The sequence below is a fragment of the Acipenser ruthenus genome, chromosome 16 (assembly GCF_902713425.1).
Source record: "Acipenser ruthenus chromosome 16, fAciRut3.2 maternal haplotype, whole genome shotgun sequence".
In the NCBI taxonomy this organism is placed as follows: domain Eukaryota; kingdom Metazoa; phylum Chordata; class Actinopteri; order Acipenseriformes; family Acipenseridae; genus Acipenser; species Acipenser ruthenus.
Genome location: NC_081204.1, coordinates 2,732,761 through 2,751,200, shown reverse-complemented (window position 1 = coordinate 2,751,200; position 18,440 = coordinate 2,732,761). Strand labels below are relative to the sequence as shown.

The following is an 18,440-nucleotide window of genomic DNA, read 5'->3' as shown; positions in this document are numbered from 1 at the left end:
AAGGAGTATTGTATTATTAAATAAATATATACATTTTAAAGAGTACAGGAAGACTAAAGTGCATTCGACTGTATTGGAGATTATCACAATGCCTCTTGCCATATTGAAAAGGAACACATTCCCTAAAGGTGTACATTCACCCACTGTAAGTTTTAAAACTGGTGTAAAGGAAATACTTGTATATTGTGGGAAATGTTTTCCTAATGTTGGAAGCTGTGTTATGAGATCCAACATAAGATTATACAATGATACTTATAAAATTGCAGTAACCCACTCTTAGGGACAAGTCTTTTTGGGTTTGCATTTCTATTTGGGAACCGCACTAGTTTTGACTATTCTACAGCATTTGCTTAATTTGAACCAAATTATATTTATTTGTGATTTGTATTCCATTTTTTAAAACTGGCCTTTGCAATGAAATGCTTTGCTTGCGGAAAGGTCTGATCTGAATAGATAGGACTGGCACACGGTATTTAACAAGTTCAGTGTCTCCTGGGTTCATTACCCACATGGAAATGGAACTGGTGCTGCTTTAATGTATTTTTAATAGAAAATGTCAAGTCGCTATGACAGTCAGCTACAACCCACACAGCTGATTCATTAGGCAGGGTATGGGGCTACATATTAAACAGCAAAATAGCCAGAAAAGTGGGTTTATTTTTTAGCGTTATGGAATGTAAAAAAAAATCCATTCCATTAAAATTGAATATAAGCTGTATTTTAACCCCGTTTCGAACAGGTGTGTGTAAAATTCAACTTTGTTTAATTTGGTTTTAAATGATTTTAAGTCGATTGATTTAAGATCTTGGCTCTGCTGATAACATTTGTTGTGTGCATTTCCTATAGTTTCCACTAGAGGGCAGACTTTGATAATTCTGTAGAATTGAAGTACAGCACTGCAACTGTGATCCATCTATTGCTCCACATAGAATACATCAAGTATTATGAAGGAGTATTATAAAATACACTGCAGAGCCATTATTGCCCAATGTGTATGCTTGTCTTGTAACTTATTTTCTGATTTACAGTATGAAACAGGGAAAAAGAGGAGAAAACCCAACTATAGCAGTGTTGACCTCTCGGAAGTTGAATGGGAAGATAAAGATGACTTTGTAAGTTAGATTATTATTATGATGATGATTATTATTATTATTATTATTATTATTATTATTATTATTATTATTATTATTATTAGTGTTGTTGCTGCTCCTGTTTTAATTATGATTAATGTAAACAGTATAATTTTGTACAGGCTTTTTGATATCACATACAGTACACTGACATCCTGGCAATTAAAACCTTTACGAATACAATATACCATTTAAATGTTTGCAATGTTTCGTTTGTTCCCTGTTTTAATATCCTAGCATGTGTGTTCTCTATCAGTCTCTTTTGTGTCATTAAAAATAGAATATTAAACGGGCAATGCAGATAACTACCGCAGTGTCTGCCATGATACAGACGCATGCTCTGACAGGTGAGGCTCTGTTTGTAGAACGTGGATTCAAGCTGTAGAAAACAAGTCTACTGAGGCAGTTCCAGAGATGCTTTGTAAACATTATTCCTTGCTTTTTTACCAGTGACTGTACAAAATTCAAAACTCACTACACCCACCCAAGGCACTAATATTAATACTATACCATTAATATATAGAGCCAGCAGCTGACAAATTGCATACCCATTTCCAATGAAATAACGTTTCCATTCTGTTGTAGCTCCGCAATGCAATGGTGAACAGGGTAACAGGCACATTTGACATGGAGGTTAAGAAGACCGTGGACAAAGGGGTAAGGTGACGTGTTAGGAAATATGCACAAAACAGTTTCATTTTGGAAGAAAGCGAAATGGAACTAAAATACAGGTGACAAGATCATTCAGGGAAATACATTGTTAGTGGTTCTGGGATGCAGAAGGAGGAAATAATAATTAAGGAATACATTATTAAGCATTTCAAAGACAAAACGTGCATGGTTATCAACATCTGCCTTGATTCATACGCTTTTTAATAAATTGAGCAAAATATGCTAATGTATTGGATGTTGCAATTAAAGTAGAAAAACACAAGCACTGGCAGACCCTATATAACAGCAGGGAGGTGCAGTAAAGAGAGCCGAGAGAGAGGGGGGCCATCCTTATCTCACTCAAACACATTGAAGGAACGGCACTGAAAATCAACCACAGAAGCAAGTTTGAATTGAGAAGCTGACACGAAGGCCAGGGCTGTGAGCAGATATCATTAATTATAAAAAAAGCAAAACTCTACTCTAAATCAAATATTATTTGATTTAGAGTAGAAATGGTCTGTTTAAAATAAATAAATAAATAAACATGCAAATATGATCTGATTTCCACGAAAGAGTTTTGAATGCCTTTCTGCTTTGTTGTAGAATGGCCTCATTTCGATTGCAGCTCTGGTTCATACATCATATGCTAAGGTGTTGAATAAATGCATGAGGCTGTGGGGGCTGTTTCAGTGTAAGAAGTGGATCCAGTTCTGAATGAAAGCTCTGTTTCCCTAATGTTGGGTGATGAGCGTATTGATAACAGCAGTAGAGTGATAGTGTAGGCAGGGTTTGAAAAGGATCAAGCGCCTGCACAAAGGTCCATGGAAATGCACATTTCAGAAAGGCAGAACAGTCCCAAAAATGCAAGCACTGAAGAACGCAAACAAACATGTATGAGAGATGAGAGGCGGAGCTCACAATTGTGTACATTAGTAATGAGAAATACTATAGATTTGTAAACTAGCAATAGGCGCCATTTATAATCTTAGTTCAAACTATCCATTTCTATTGTGTCTCAATGACAGATCACTTTTTTTTACTCATTTTAAAAAGAAAGGCAACACAATGCAGCCTTTCGTATATGTATCTATCGAAGTATTCCTTGTAATATTGTTACTGCATTATTAAGGAAGGTACACATGTCATGTTTCCTTTGTCTGGTTTAGAAACGAGTCCTGGTAATGACCAATGATTACTACTATACAGATATCAAGGGCACTCCATTCAGGTATGAGGACATCTGTTATTGTCTAGTTCTGTACTTTGTCCTTTTCACTTTTTGTTAGTTCTAGTCTTATAGCCCTCCTGGGGGTTACTGTCTTAAAGTGTTTTTTTTATTTTATTTATTTTTTTAATTTAATTTGTTATTGTTATTTTGTTTTTACTCAGTCCTTATCCACTGTCAGTTAGCATTACACAACTTGACCTTTTCTTATCTGAGTGAAAATTGATTTAAAATAAATTCAGTGCTATGCATGGATGCAAGACAACCAGAAGCCATTTACTGTATATTCCAAAAAACCCCCCCAAAAAAAAAAAAAACCCAGAGCAAATGAAGCATTTAGAAGATAAGAGGGGATATATAAATGTAAATTTGGCTTCAGTTTTCAAATAAGTTGTTGTCCTTTAGTTTCAAAGGGTATGTGTATATATCTTATATTTTAAACAAAAATATAATGTATGAGTCTATGAGCTACAGTAGGTACCATGTGCCTTTTAAATACTTTTGATGTGTAACAGTGAAAATACTATTTGGAATGAGTGAGGAGCACTATGTGGGAGGTAACAGTGAACTATGTACATGTACAGTAAATAAGTGCATCCTTGCTATGTGTGTGTATTACATGAGGCAGTATGGGCATGTGAAGATTGTTTGATAGCATTGCATGTTGTTTGATGGTGCGTCTGGTATAGGGGTGATTTTTATTTGCGCAGCATTAGAGTAGAGATATGAAGAAAATGAAGAATTAAGGAATACTAAACTGCTCTTTAACAATAATAGCGCAATTAAAATATCCTGCCATGTGCTGTATAAAACTCCCATTCACAGCTGAACAATAACAAGTTTGATCTTTTCTGTGTTGCACAGTCTAGGAGTGGCTTTATCTCGGGGTCATGGGCAGTACTCATTCAGAGGAAATGTCACCGTGGAAGAAGGTGAGAAGGCTGGACAATACACAAACGAGGGTATTATATGGACAGACACCGAGCTGCTTTATTAGTATTGCATTAGTAACTCTTCCAAACATACGGCATGCCTCCAGCACACTCCAGGATGATCATGTATTGATTCTCAGGAAAATATAACTGTGTGACCCCTTATAAAAGTTTACTGCAGTATAACATGGAGGAAAAAAATATAAAAGTGTAGTAAAGAATAATAAAAACTATTTTTTTTAAGCCCAACAAGGTATTGCATATATATTGTTAAAAAAATAAAATAATGCCAATTCTAGAATGAAAAGATCAATGCAGCATACATATAGGCAGAGGAAATGCCATGGCCCAGGAGCACATGAGGGTTTAACGTCTGACAAGCAGTTCCAGACCCCATTGTCTAATGGCTATGTGAATTCCTGTTGCAGGGCTGCATGACCTGGAGCATCCAGAAGTGGCCTTGGCAGATGAATGGTAATAATGACATGCTAGGTGGCATTTCATTCTGTTTAAATCATAATGCTTTGTGGTTGTTTTCCTGCCCTCTAATTAAGCTTTACATGTTGTACATATGCTGTATGCAATAAAAAAAAAAAAAAAAATGTCAGTGCTTGCGTTCTATTCAAAATCCTAACATGTACTGTCCTATCGACAGGACTTACTGCAACACTGATCTTCACCCGGAGCATCGGTACCTCACCCAGATTGAAGCTATTAAACGCTACCTCACTGGGAAAGAACCATTGCTACAATGTAAGCACGCTGCAGTTCTGGTACTGGCTGTCATGTAGCCTGGACTAGTGCTTTTCACCTGCATTCAGCACTTTAGCAAGTTTCACACTTGTACTAATTCTATTCGTAAAAGTAACAAGTCCCTGTTTTCTTAATTAAACATTAACATGCAGTTTAAAAGCAGAAACAAAATGGATAGCAACCCTGGGAAGCAGCAGTGTTGGTGTCCGCTAGAGGGCAGACTAGACAATTACAGAATGTGTTCTGGAACTTCCAAGACTTACACAGTGTGAGGCATTGAAAAGGGAAAACGTCTTTATAGCTGTCTTTATTTGAGGCTCAGAAATAGACATTACATTTAAGTGTACTCACAATTATACGCTATTCTCAGCTTGAGAAAATAATAATAAAAACATGAAACTCAGATTGTTCTGTTTAACTTTATAACTAATCACTGTTAAAAAAAAAAAAAATCAGTAAAAAATGCTGAATTTTTTTATTTAGGATTCTTCTGAAATATATAATCAGTGCCGTGTTTTACTCTGGTTTCCCAGGTGACAAAGAGTTAATCCAGGAAGTGCTGTTTGATGCTGTGGTGACAGCACCCCTGGAAGCTTACTGGACCAGCCTTGCTTTAAACAAATCAGAGTAAGAGGGGTTATCTTAAACTGTTTGTTTTCTTTATCCTCCTCCATGAATGAGATATACTGGTACACTAAATTCAGCTAGTACTAAAATGGAGCGGTCATAATTATTTAAGCTACACATAAACAAGAGATATTTCCAAACAAACACACAAACATAAAATATTCTAAATGATTTTAGGAAATAATATTTAAAAAAATATATATATATTTTTCCAAAAAGTGTAATGGTTATATTTTCTGATATGTTGTATGTAGTATGGTTTTGTGTTCTGTGTCCATTTCTGTTATGTTTCTGGTTTTCTTTTAAAAGGTTATATTTCAGATGCTCACTCAGTCATTTTATTCTTCTCTTGTTTTTGTTTTTTTTATTATTAATAAACAGCATTGTATATATTACTACTGCTGACCGGAATGCATTCTGTATATTTTCTTTTAGAAATTCGGATAAGGGTGTCGAGATAGCATTCTTAGGAACGCGCACTGGCCTCTCCCGAATAAACCTCTTTGTGGTCCCTGAGCAGCTCACAAACCAGTAAGTACAATACTGTAACTCCAGTATGGATTGTTCTACCTGTATCGTCAGTTACCAAGAGCGCATGTTATACAACTATTGCATTCAAATGACTTGACCAAACCTAAGAAACCACAGAACTTGAAAGTTTTCTTGCATTGGAACATAAACTCCAAAAGGTATGGGGACGATAGTGGGGTGACTGTCCCAATACTTCTTTGAGGGTAGTTTACTGTAGATCTCCCTGAAGTGAAATTGCAGGTGGGTTTGTCTTCGGGCACAGCAGCGTATCTGTTTGCATCACTCTGGATTTTTGTGTGTTTCAAGAGACTTCCTGACAGCTGAAGATAAGGAGGGTGTATTCAATGCGGATCACTTTCCACTGTGGTACAAGAGAGCTGCAGAACAGATCCCAGGGACCTTCATCTATTCCCTCCCATTCAGCTCAGGTAATTTTGAAATGAATGTAATGTCTGAAATTCCCCACTGGTGTCACAATGATTCACCCTGCTACTTGCTGGGGATATCACCTGCATTCTGTATTATTTGTAGTCTTCTGTTGTACACGCAACATGTGCAATTGCTCCACTCACCCAGGTTACCACTCCTGCTGACAGGAGGATTGTGGGTTTAGTGCTTACTCCTGCTAGGTATTTGACAGTGGCCCTAACAATATATTGTATGCATCGAAAGGTAGAAAAATATATATACCTATTTATCTGGACCTTAAGATGCATGCCTGTCTACTTCTTAAGATTCATTCACAAATCCACTTAATTGTGAGGAGTGAAACCCAATCCTTTTTCTGGCCCAGTAGACAGAGAAATGTATCAGTCACAGTCTGGCTGGCAAGTTTGTTTCAGACCTTCTCCCTTGGGTACCAGTTGGTGGAGAACTCCGTAAAGAGAAATGAGCAACTGGTTCCTACATGTGTTTATTTGCTGAAGCAAAATGAGTATTTTTGCCTTTTCATTTCATGGTTGCTAGAGGGAGTTGGCAAGAAAACGTTGCTAACAGCGCAAGCTCTGCTGTCTTGTAAGTGAACCACGTTCTAGAACAGCTCAGCCACGGTATTATTTATTACAAACCGTGAGGTCTTTTAGTAATGTTTTTGGCTCAACATTTACTCTACATCTGTATATATACAGAGGTCCTATAATGCATCATAAGGCAACTAGCAGTAAAGCTGTTAAGCGATTCTTGTATTTTCCTGTGCCACGGTTCAATCCAGCAGAATAAATGATGCACGGTAGCTCTGTCTTGTAAATCAGTGCTCGTAAACTTAATAGGATTGCTTGTGAGATCTGCCTCCCACTCACACCTTACTTATTCATAATAAGACACCTTTTTAAATCTGATCAAAATTAATTTCTCAAAAGTTTTTTCGTATGCGTAATGTGAACTGACAGCAGTAGCGTTCAAAGCGCTACAGGGAAAGGGTTTTGTCTGTCGAAGAGTTTGGGAAGTTCAGATGAGAACAAACTCATTTTGCTGGACCATTCACTGTGGTGTAACAGTAGACTATATTACATTTCTCTGATTTTTCTTACTTGTACAACTTTGTTCATAAAGATTATAATTCGTTATGTGAATTATATCAATGGCCATCATTAAGTCATAAAACAGTGTTTGTGAAATTCAGACATTGCACACAGAAGAAAGAAAGCAGAACCAAGTTGAAATATAATTAAAAATGACATAATAGCTTCAGTCTAGCCGCTCATAAGAGCAGTAGCCTGATGATGTTTGAACATAAAAAGTATACAGCATTTATCAACACTGTAGATTTTATTTGGGGCACTTCATCCTTGCTGTACTGTGTGGAAGACAACAGTGACATCTCATAGAAGTTATGAGAAATGTATTCGTTTCAGATAAAGTTTTATATATGATGTACCTTGTCGAACATATCAGACAGATGTCTCTAATAGCAATGGACACGCTCTCACTGCAAGCAATTCATAGCTATTGCACACACATACAGTAGTTGCATGTTATATACTGTTTGTTAACACTATCCTCTAAGATTAATACATTTTTAAAATGGAGAAATTAAATAAAAAGTAAAACAGACATTTGGACCTCCTGTAATGTTTAGCACACACCACTCCACTTGTTCAAAAGGCTATCGGATATGTATAGCCCCTTTGCAGTGACATGCATGTGCACTTATTAAACAGGAATTGGTGTCTGTTTCTGCTCTTCAGCATTCACACTGTCCCCAAAGACACAGCAAGAGTACAGCCTTAGCTGTTCATTGTACAAGAAACTAATCAACTGAATTGATACTAAATAATACAATAATAATAATAAGAAACCTGTAGAATATATTTTATATTTAAAAGAGAACACTTTAAAAAAAATTGATTTTGAATAACATTTTTTTTGTTATATAGTACCATTTGTGAGTTTTTTTTTTCTTCTTCTTCTAGGAACAGAAAATAAAAGTGTGGTGTTAGCCAGTACTGCCATACAGCTTTCAGATGACAGGAAGTCTCCCATTGTTGCAGGTAAGACTTGCAAGTGTTTGTAGTATATACTGTGTCATGCTTGCAGGTTAGTAAGTTCAGTGTATAGAACCTATATTTAAGACTGGAAAGTCTTCCATGCTGTCTATTTTTTGCCTCCTTAAACACAAATGGTGTTCACAGTGGGGTGGGGTGGGAGAATTCTGCTTGGAACTTTGTAGGGTGGGAGAATTCTGCTTGGAACTTTGTGGGGTGGGAGAATTCTGCTTGGAACTTTGTGGGGTGGGAGAATTCTGCTTGGAACTTTGTGGGGTGGGAGAATTCTGCTTGGAACTTTGTGGGGTGGGAGAATTCTGCTTGGAACCTTTTCGCTTACTATTCAAATATAACTGCAGGTAGATATGGAAAGCTTTTGGTCTAGACAGCTCTGGTTCATTAGCTTGTTGCTCATGCAGTTTTCAGCGATGGCTATCTCACCTAGACGATTTCACCCTTGCAGATAATCCCGAATAAGATTTAGTATGTTATGCAAATTCAACCCTGGTTCATAGATTTTCCAGCTACTGAATCTAATAAAGAATAAGGCAGTCTGTCTGCCTTTGTTGTGTGGGATATCAATGACTCTTACCGTTCATCCAGTATTCACATCTATGCGAAAAGCTCAAACAGACAGCGGTGAACATTATTTTAAAGGGGTTTTTATGCCGTGTTCCAGTTTGATTTTTGGAAAATTCTGCATTAAAAAAGCACTGTTGACTGCACCTCTGTACTGAAGCGATCGCAGTCAGTGGTCTTGGGGTTAATTTACTGACTAGTAGGATGAATCCATTGAACCGAAGCACACACGACAGCAAGCTGCAGTCCTGGAAAGAACAAATAACCCTCCCATTAGGTCATTATTGTTTCCAGTACTGCATTCAAGCAATTTACTTCTAACCAAACTGATGTTCTGCCATAAAAGAGGAGACAGCGTCCCGCACAATGCAAGTGAAGAGCACTGATTTCTATTACATTAATGCCATGCTAAATAATTTCCTGTATGACTAAAGGGTATTCAGTGCTTCAAGCAACATACTGAGCGGTCACATGTGGATGTGTTCAGCTCCATAGATTAGAAAGAAGAGCACAGAGAGTCAGGCTTCACATTGTTTCTGGCAACAGCAACACAAATAGATTTGAGTTTATGTAAGGCGATATGCCAAGGCTTAGCTGCTGTGAATCCTGTTTTAATTGTTCTATCATTTGAATTCCAGGGGGCTTTTGTTTGTGACAGAATAGATGTAATGGAAAGGTATTACAATACGTCAAATGTCACCTTTAACAAGATTCCTTATAAAGTTTCTTAAATTAGCTTAACAGATGCGTTTCGTCGACCGTGGTTAATGTGGATTGTTTCTGAAGGACAAAACATGACGCTCTCGGTAGCATATTGTGGACTGTACTTTATCTTGCATATAGTGTAAAAGCTACATTTGGGAGATTTATATTCAAGATATTGTGGAAAATACTGTATTTCATTCCCTTTTGTGTACAACTGAGTCATCTAATGAATTATATTGAGGCAATTTATTTAGATACTGCAGGGATGGAAATCAGACTCCTATTGCATAGCAGTTTCACCCATTTCCATGTCTTAATATGTGCTTGATTAGCCACAGTGAACAGGTAAACAGATCAAACTGCTACGCATAATAGCTTCAGTCTAGCCCCTATCAATGTTACTACCATTCCTTATGTTAGTATGTAAACAAAAGCAAAGGTACATTTTATTTATTAACTTTTAATCTTTCTCGTAATATATATTTTACATCATATTTACATGCAGTTGATACGAACAGTCTGTAAAATAGTGCTACAGTGCTACCAGGTGAAGTTTGTGACAGTCTGTAAATGCTGTCGTTTGTTTTTTTATATACAGTATAAAAAGCAATAGTTATGCAAGAGACCGATCCAATGGTTCATTTTCCTCTGGGCACCCCTGCTCAGTAGTTGGCGCCAAATGGTCCATTTTCTTGCGCTCTCTGTGATATTTTGCCATAACGGCTGCGTAAGCACAGCCATAAACAGCAGCAGCCAGCATCATCAGGCATACGATTCCACAGACCACGGCGGTTATCACGACCGTAGCGATGGCATAGCGGAGATTGACTGGTTGCGGACGCTGTTTCGGTTCACACTCCGGAACACTGTCTCCGGCGGGCTGGTCTTGAGCGTGAGAGCGGGAACTCTTGGGCTCAGGGTCACGGTGGTGGATGTTGGAGAACGGGTAGTTGTAGTTTGCGGAGGGGCAGGTCTGGAACATTTCATAGGGGACTTTACGAAGGTCTGTCCCCTCCAGATCTTCAGGCTGCAAGCAACGGATTTCGTCAATTGTTCCCCCTGTGAAAAAAACAAAAGGCAAACGCTAAATAACATGTAGGGTTACCTTACGACTCCTTGTACAGGACCGTTTGGGGCAGTTCAGGCTTTTCACATCGCAATGCATTCTGGTACGTTTTACCTGTCCTCAGGTATTATTATTATTATTATTTATTTCATAAGAACTACACTTACGAGAATTCATTAGGGTGTGAGTTGAAAAGCCTGAACTGTCCTTCTGCACGTGGAGTCACATGGTAACCCTAAATAAATGTATGTATCTGTTAACAAAATATCATACAGGCATTTCACAAAAATCACAGTAAATCTGAAGTAAATAATGTCCTTTATGGGCAGCAATATTTTGTGTGATTTATTAGTTTTTTTTATGTCATATATAATTTATGTTGCTTACAGCAAGCTAATATGGTAGAATTATAAAAAAGCATTTTCACTCCTCCAACACCAACCATTACAAAGGCAGCACAACTGAAAGCTTTGTTACTTTTTACTTTTTAACATTGAAATGCATGCTAAGATTTTAGGAGCAGTCCCTAATGGCAAACAGTATTTAAAGTATAAATTAAACCTTTATTGCAAAGTTAAATAAGCTTCTCAGGACGTAGCGCTTTGCCAAGTTTCTCAGTGGGAAGGCTGGCAGCTGAAACTGGTACAGTTACTGGTAATGAGTGAAGAGAGAACAGAATCTCAATATCAGGTCAGCAGGTGCTCCCTGTAAATTATCAGTATAACAAAAACACCATTTAGAGGTATTGCAGAGCTGAAGGAAGCCATTACTACCCTGCTACTGATAGAGGGAGTCGCAGGGGGGTGTCCTGGCTGTGCTATACGACAACTGACAAGGTGAGCAAGACTCAAAAGTGCCTCTTTTCGTTGGCTGAGACTTTGCTATTCCAAGTTGTTAACTCTGGCATCTGGTTTATTTCAGTCACACACAGAAATGCAATATAGCAGTAAAAAAATACTTTGGGAGGAAAAAAAAAAAACACTTTGGAAAAGAAAAAGGCACAAAGTAAATGAGGTCACTACATACATTAAGGAGATGATATATTTAACCTGCGTGGAGATTCTGGCTGAATTTGTTAAATGTTGTTAAAAATAAAGAAGTGAAGAAACCAGATTTACTAAGTTTGTATGTCTACCATTTACAACTTCTGGTTCTTGAAGAGCACATGTAGTGTGTCTGCCGATCTTATTTCTTCGCTCCTGGATTATTGCAGCTATGATCAGTTGACAATTAACTCAAGCTTTGGTAGTGCACTTGATTACAAAGGCTTCTGTTCATCCTGGTTTGGCATACAGTACTGCAGCTCCCAATATTTTAGGCAGAGAAAGCATCTGCCCCCATACAGAGGACACTGCTGTACATGAAAATATTACGTGAAAGAATCTTTATGACATCTTTAAGCCAATTGGCAATTAGTATGTTTTTTGACATAAATAGCCCATATTTTGGAAAGTAGCCATATTTTTGGAATTGATTGCCTCCTTTTTTTTGGAAAGTAGCCCCATTTAGAATTGATAGCCCAGTTTTTGGTAGACCTTTATACTATTGTACATGAAAATATTACTTCTTGAAAAAAACTTAGTGTTGATGCCACCACTGCCCTCTTAATAACATGCTAGTGTCTGTATCTGTTTTTAAGATCTGTCTGTGATATTGCAATAATTGGCCCGGCAGAACACAGTGTGTCCAAGTTATTAATTGCGTAATTACACAGCTATTCCAGTGTAGTTATTACGACTTTTAATCATGTCAGCACTAAAGATAATACAAACCTTTGAACAGGAACCTCTCCAGCCAGAGCTTGAGTCCAATGACCTGACAGTCACATGTCCAGGGGTTGTTGTGTAAAAACAAGGCCTGCAGTTTGGAGAGGGGCTCCAGTAGCGTTCTGTCCAGCCTCTGCAGCTCGTTGTGACGGACTGAAAGCCTTGTGAGGTTTGTAAAGTCCTCCGCCAGGTTCCCAGGCAGGTTTGCTATACTGTTAAAGGCCAAATTCAGTTCGGAGAGACTGTTTGTGGGGCTGAACAGTTTGCTATCGATATCCCTGATAGAGTTGTTTGCAAGGTTCAGAACCAGCAGGCTGTGCAGTCCTTGAAAAGAGCTTGCGGATAAGATGGAAATACTGTTGTTTGACAAGTCCAACACCTGCAGCGAGGATGCTTCCCTGAAGGCCCAGGGGTGGACAGCATGGATCTGGTTGTTCTGCAGGTACAGTTCCTGAGTGTCAGGCTGCAGCCTGGTTGGGATATCATTAAGTCCTCGTCCCCTGCAGTCTACAGTTTTAGTTTTTAGGTTGCATGTGCACTCTTTCGGGCATCCACAGGCCTGGTGTATCAACAGTATGCCAATCAGGGCCAAAATGAGTTCACCTGTGCAGAAAGAGGAGACAGGTTAGGTTGTATATTTTAAATAGCCATTTAATGTACACAGTTGGTTTCTTTAAAAAATAATAAAAAAATAAATAAAATCTGGTCCCTAACACAAACCTTAAAAAATAAATTTAAAAAAACTGTAGAAAGACCTTAACACATTAAAAGCACATGTATTGCTACTTCAAGAGAGGAGATTAAAATAATAATAAAAATAATAATAATAATAATAATAATAATGTGCTACTTTAATGCTGATGTATTTCTACGCCACTTTTTAGCCAATTAGTAATTAGTATGTTTAAGGAATCGATAGCCTGTTTTTGGAAATTAGCCCTTTTTTAAACTAGCCCTGTTTTTGTTACTATTATCAATACATTACAACATTTGTAAGCAGAGCTGTATTTGTTTTTCTTTTCTGAATTAGTGAGCTTTTCTAGAGGCTACCTGATAGCAGACTTCTATTTTAAATTTGTGCCACTAAAGCAGAGGGATACCCAAGTGTAACATTTCAGGTCGACCTTCAAAGGGGTCTGCTGACATTTCCAAACCTGGGTTCACCTTATTATTATCGAAACAAAAGCAAGTTTTCTTCCTCTGCATGTTGTGTTTCTTTCATCGACCTTCATGCAATCTTCGTGCAGACTTCCTGTGCATTTCATGGCAGCGCAGTCAGTGACAGGCTGAATCATAGGACAGTGTGGAGTAATTAAGCCTCTTTGCTTTGTTTTTATCCTGGCTCTCAGCAAGACTCCAGATGAGATCACAACGTTATCTTTAGTTAAACCTTTATGGTATGTCAAAATGTATACCCTATGATTAAGTAATATGGAGAATGTAGGAGTGTAAAAATCACCCCAGACAATAATATCAGATAATCCTTGCATATAAGAACTCCACCAATCACAGTTAGGGATTGTCAACATTCCGGTGCATAGAACAAACGGCACAATTCTAGATTTAAAAGAACACCACCACTAGATATGTGGCATTCCTGAGTACCATCTTCATTTTGTGATTTTAAAATTGTAATTTCAGGTTAGTACGTCATGTGTACCTGCGTAGCCTCCCTTCACATTCAAACAGCACCAGGTGAAATGTATTACAGTATATCATAAAATACACCCTGTGCAGAATTCTTCACTTACATCAGAAACAACGTAGCTTGACATTAAAAGGTCTAAGTATCATGTGCCCAGACTCGGTAATGGGTCCTTGGACGCTGTTTTTTTAATTTTGGAACAGTCTTCCAAGCATTGTTTAAGAACATGATCTTGCCGCCTCTTGTGAAAACATCTGTGCAGTGTAATTATTAAAATGATGAATGGGGTGAGCAGGGCGCGGGCTGATATTTAATACTTATTTAACCTTGAAAGAATTGTCAACTGTCCAGTATTTCTGTTCACAGTGCTGGCGGAAGACTGGAGTTAGTTTAATAAATTGCTGATCCCTTCCTTTAAAAAACATCTCAGAGCTGTTTTGATAATCAGCACATTTATTAATGGAATGTTTCTACAAATCTATACATACAATACTTTAATACTAATTAACTCTTAATATCCATATAATATTTTTTCCACTGACTATAGTACATGCTCTAATTTAATACTGGAATTCCATCTTCATGTTCAAACAGGTGATAAGCCAATATATCAGTAATTAAATTGTGTTGCGATCCATTTCACTCCAGGCTTTAATACAGTATGTCATGAGTCTTCCTGCAAAGTAGTTTTTAAATATTTTCAAGAGCATTATATACCAAGTGCCTGCTTTTAATAGCTAGGTAACTTTTGTTGACTAAATCTGTGATAAGGAATTCTGATAACTAACTGGGCTAGTGATGTTTGCATATTTAAGTAGCATGACTTCACTGAGCACAACAGAATATTTCATTTCAGTTGAAATGCACACATTCGGCTGTAAATCAAGCAGGTGTCTGCATCACAGTATACTAAAAGAACACAATATCTATCAGTCCTACCTGTCATTGCTGGCAGCTGGTGTTCTCCTTCGTGTGAAGCTATACAAATCTGATCTGCTACTGTTTCATGTGAAACATTCAAACCTGCAGGTAGCAAAACAATGTTTTCCAGAGAAGTTTAAAAAATTAGACGCAGTCTTCCAGCTTTATCCACCAGAACAATTAGGAGTGCACTGTAGTCGTCACAAGTGACCTGTGTTGTACCGACCTTTTTGTGAACTGAATCACACTCTCTCTCTCCCCTCTCTCTCGCACTATTCAACAGACCATGCAGCGAGTCTTTGTCAGCTTGCACTGACAGCAGTGCCTTGCAAATCAAAACCTAATAGCTTTAAAAATCTGCCTGAAGTTCATGGGACAAAAATAAAGCTACCTCCTGAAATCTGCCATAGTTGTGCTGTGTCAAACCTCGTAAGGTCAGATGACACGGGACATGGATCCCAGAGAACCCAGGCTGTGATTGGAGGCAGTGGGCTGTGTGATATTACTAAGAGTAGAGCGGCTTTTTGATGGCATGGTTTTGACATTGCACTTGTTTGCTCTTCTTGGGGGCTTTCGGTCTTCACATCCAAACGCATTCATTTTACTGCACGGGTGAGAATGGCTGCTGCCTTCTTTGGCGTAATGTCATCTTGATGTAAACGCTTAAATGGCATTACTTTTAATTAGCTACTAATTGTATAACTCTCCCAGTAACACAGGGGTCTCTGAATGTGTTTCGCATCCTCACCGCTCTTATTTACCTGCCCACAGATCTAAGATATGTCAAGAAGTTTATTCATCGTAGTGGGAACATGTAGATGTAACTAACTATTTGAGTACTTTTTTTTTGGGGGGGGGTAACATCATTGTGTTGATATATCAACATAACGATGAGAATAGCGTACCAACAAGCTTTTACAAAGTGAACAAAAACCCCCACCCCTTGGGACCCTGAGGGAACATATTTACATTTTAATTTATTTTACGACGGCTTTACACAAATAACAAAAATGGAAAAGTCACCAGTACCAGATATTTTGGATTAGACGTCAGGGGTAAAATTAATGAATGGATTAGGAAATAGAAAACTAGATCTTACTCCTTTTTCTCCAGTGGCTACAGTGTTATGTAACTCTAGTAAGACAGAGCAAGTCATCACAAATGTTATCTTTTCTATGTCTGTTCACCTGCTTAAATTATGTATTGTTGTTTTACAGTAATTTTGTTGTTAAAAAATACTTTATTAATTCCAAAACAAGAATGGGTATACATGAACGTATAACCTTTCCACCTGCAAAGTGATTCAACAGTTATATGTAGAAGCCAGTATTGAAACATTCAATTATCATCTAGAAAGCATTTGTCATTTCAGATGAGCCTTTCAAAAGTAATTCCCAAGATACCAATCAGTTTTTCTAAGACTGAAACAGTGTGGTGTTTTTCTGCCTTGGTCTCCTATAACCCCAAGATCCACCTCACTGTATTAGTTTCAGCTATCAGTACCTTATTGTGAATGTGGTATACCCTCAAATAACATCATACTAACCCTTAAAGGCTTTGAATAACCTTGCACGGATGAGGTATTATAACATCGCCTTACCTCATGCTTAAAATATACAGTATTGTACATTTCAACATTTTGTATGTTTCATTGACCCCATTTCCAATTTGTTTCTTTTTTCTTAATTAATTAGAAAGTTACACTCACATTTGCTGGAGCAATTATGCCATCGGTGCTTTAAATCTATTGTAAATTCCATCATATTAAAATCAGGCATGCAGTGAATAACCCAGTTACATAACCGTTTGCGTGAAGTCATCTGTGGGGTGTACAAATTAAAAGGAAAAAGGAATTTCATAGGTCTGCTGCTTCATTTCCACAGAGGATTTTTTAAGAATCTCTTGAGTCTTGGGCGAGTGTGAAACTTTTTTTTATTCTTTACAGTTCAAGTTCTGTTCACCCCAGTGACTTTGAAATGGCGCAGCTACTGGATATTGAAAGAATTGTATCTGTAAAATTGAAGTAGACCTCAGATTCAATGCTACTTCCCGCTAAATGTTTTTTACTTGAATGTAATTTAATCATTTTCAATAAAGATACCTCTGGAAATAAATTAAACATCTATTGTGTAAATACCTTAGTATGTGTAGAGAAATACACACACACACACACACACACACACACACACACATAATCCCTTCCTGTTGTTATTATTACATTATAATCACACAGAACAAATCCACACGCTAGGATTATCATTTTTAATCCATCTTCTATCTAATGAAAAGTATATCAAAAAGAGCGCGTCACTTGAGTGTTTTTTTTTTTTTTTTTTTAATACATTTAATTATGATTAATATTATCACACGTGTTTTAAAGGAATACAGACCAGGAGAATAAGTGCACCAATGCAAGTTATTATTTGCAATCCTGTTCCTATTTCTCTTTTGTGTATGGAGTTTATTTACAGCTTCAGTTGGAATGTTTCTGCTGCTGTCTAACTCATTGAATGCCATAGCTTCGAGTGCCTGGACTCTCGATTGAGAAGCCATTCCAATGGGGCTGCACCTGTCCTGTCCTGTGGCTAAAACTGGACACCACAACCCCACTTCAGTGTATGCCAGAGATAGTGGCCTGCCAACATATTTCTCATATAATGCATTTACATTAAACAGAAATGAAATACAGTAAACCTATTTTGGTTTCAGCTCTGAATCTCAGTACAATGTCCTTTTATGCAGGTAATAAAATTAATAAAAGTAATACGGTAGAATTAAAAGTCTTCACTCAAATCTGATTTGTCTTCATTTGTTCAGATTAAAACAAAACAAAAGCTTTGTACCAAGATGATAGACTTCAGATTGAAATAACAAGCCTTTTGCAGCAAGGCGCTGATTTACTATAATGTTGTGAGCATTATTACTGACCAAAGTGCAGCATCATTGATGCAAGAAATCCTGTTTGGCCAATAAAAATCTAAAAAAGGCCAGGTTTGATCATTATCACAAGAAACGTGTTTCTGAGGAACATCGCTGTATTTTTTGCATTATTGTTAGAATACTCCACTGAGCTCCAGGATGAATTTTCTCTGCAGTGCAAGTTAATCCTTGGGGATTATCCTAGTTTTTTATGTGTACACTCCGGCATTAAATTGCAGCCACATTTGTAAGCCATGGGTTGTCTTATTGTGCTGTGACCTCAGTATGATAATGTCAAGGCTGGCAGTAAAGTAACCATGTGTTCCATGGCGTTGTTTACAGTGGCAAACTGGGGATAAGGCTGGAATTCAAACCAGATTTGTTGACATCATTTGTAGTGTTGGGAAGGCTTCTTCAAATAACACATGTTTGCTATTTATAATAACTACAATTAGGTGAAGAGACTCATTGGTTCCTACATCATATTTATGTTCCTGAAATCAG

At 37.5% G+C, this 18,440-nt stretch overlaps 2 protein-coding genes across 3 annotated transcripts in view; one reads left to right on the top strand and one right to left on the bottom strand.

Moving 5' to 3' along the window:
- The window catches only part of LOC117412410 (voltage-dependent calcium channel subunit alpha-2/delta-3-like), a 138,912-nt gene that overhangs the window by 97,834 nt on the left and 22,638 nt on the right, over window positions 1-18,440 (top strand). For both annotated transcript variants that reach the window (XM_058988400.1, XM_058988401.1), the window contains 10 exons: window positions 1,029-1,112; window positions 1,716-1,787; window positions 2,951-3,012; window positions 3,874-3,941; window positions 4,370-4,415; window positions 4,597-4,694; window positions 5,228-5,321; window positions 5,757-5,852; window positions 6,159-6,280; window positions 8,264-8,341. In XM_058988400.1, coding sequence (XP_058844383.1) covers window positions 1,029-1,112; window positions 1,716-1,787; window positions 2,951-3,012; window positions 3,874-3,941; window positions 4,370-4,415; window positions 4,597-4,694; window positions 5,228-5,321; window positions 5,757-5,852; window positions 6,159-6,280; window positions 8,264-8,341 — 820 coding nt within the window. The remainder of the gene's footprint in view (window positions 1-1,028; window positions 1,113-1,715; window positions 1,788-2,950; window positions 3,013-3,873; window positions 3,942-4,369; window positions 4,416-4,596; window positions 4,695-5,227; window positions 5,322-5,756; window positions 5,853-6,158; window positions 6,281-8,263; window positions 8,342-18,440) is intronic.
- LOC117412411 (leucine-rich repeat and transmembrane domain-containing protein 1-like) lies at window positions 10,021-15,510 on the bottom strand. Its single transcript, XM_034020810.3, has 3 exons — window positions 15,036-15,510; window positions 12,458-13,054; window positions 10,021-10,678 (listed from the first exon to the last, which is right to left on the bottom strand). Exons 1-3 carry the CDS (start codon window positions 15,040-15,042, stop codon window positions 10,233-10,235), a joined length of 1,050 nt encoding a protein of 349 aa, XP_033876701.3. The 5' UTR covers window positions 15,043-15,510; the 3' UTR covers window positions 10,021-10,232.

Excerpts from the sequence above, each read along its gene's own strand:
- LOC117412411 (XM_034020810.3), bottom strand. Across the intron at positions 10,679-12,457 it reads GGAGAGGTTCCTGTTCAAAG|GGGGAACAATTGACGAAATC; the intron begins GTTTGTATTATC and ends TTTTTTTCACAG.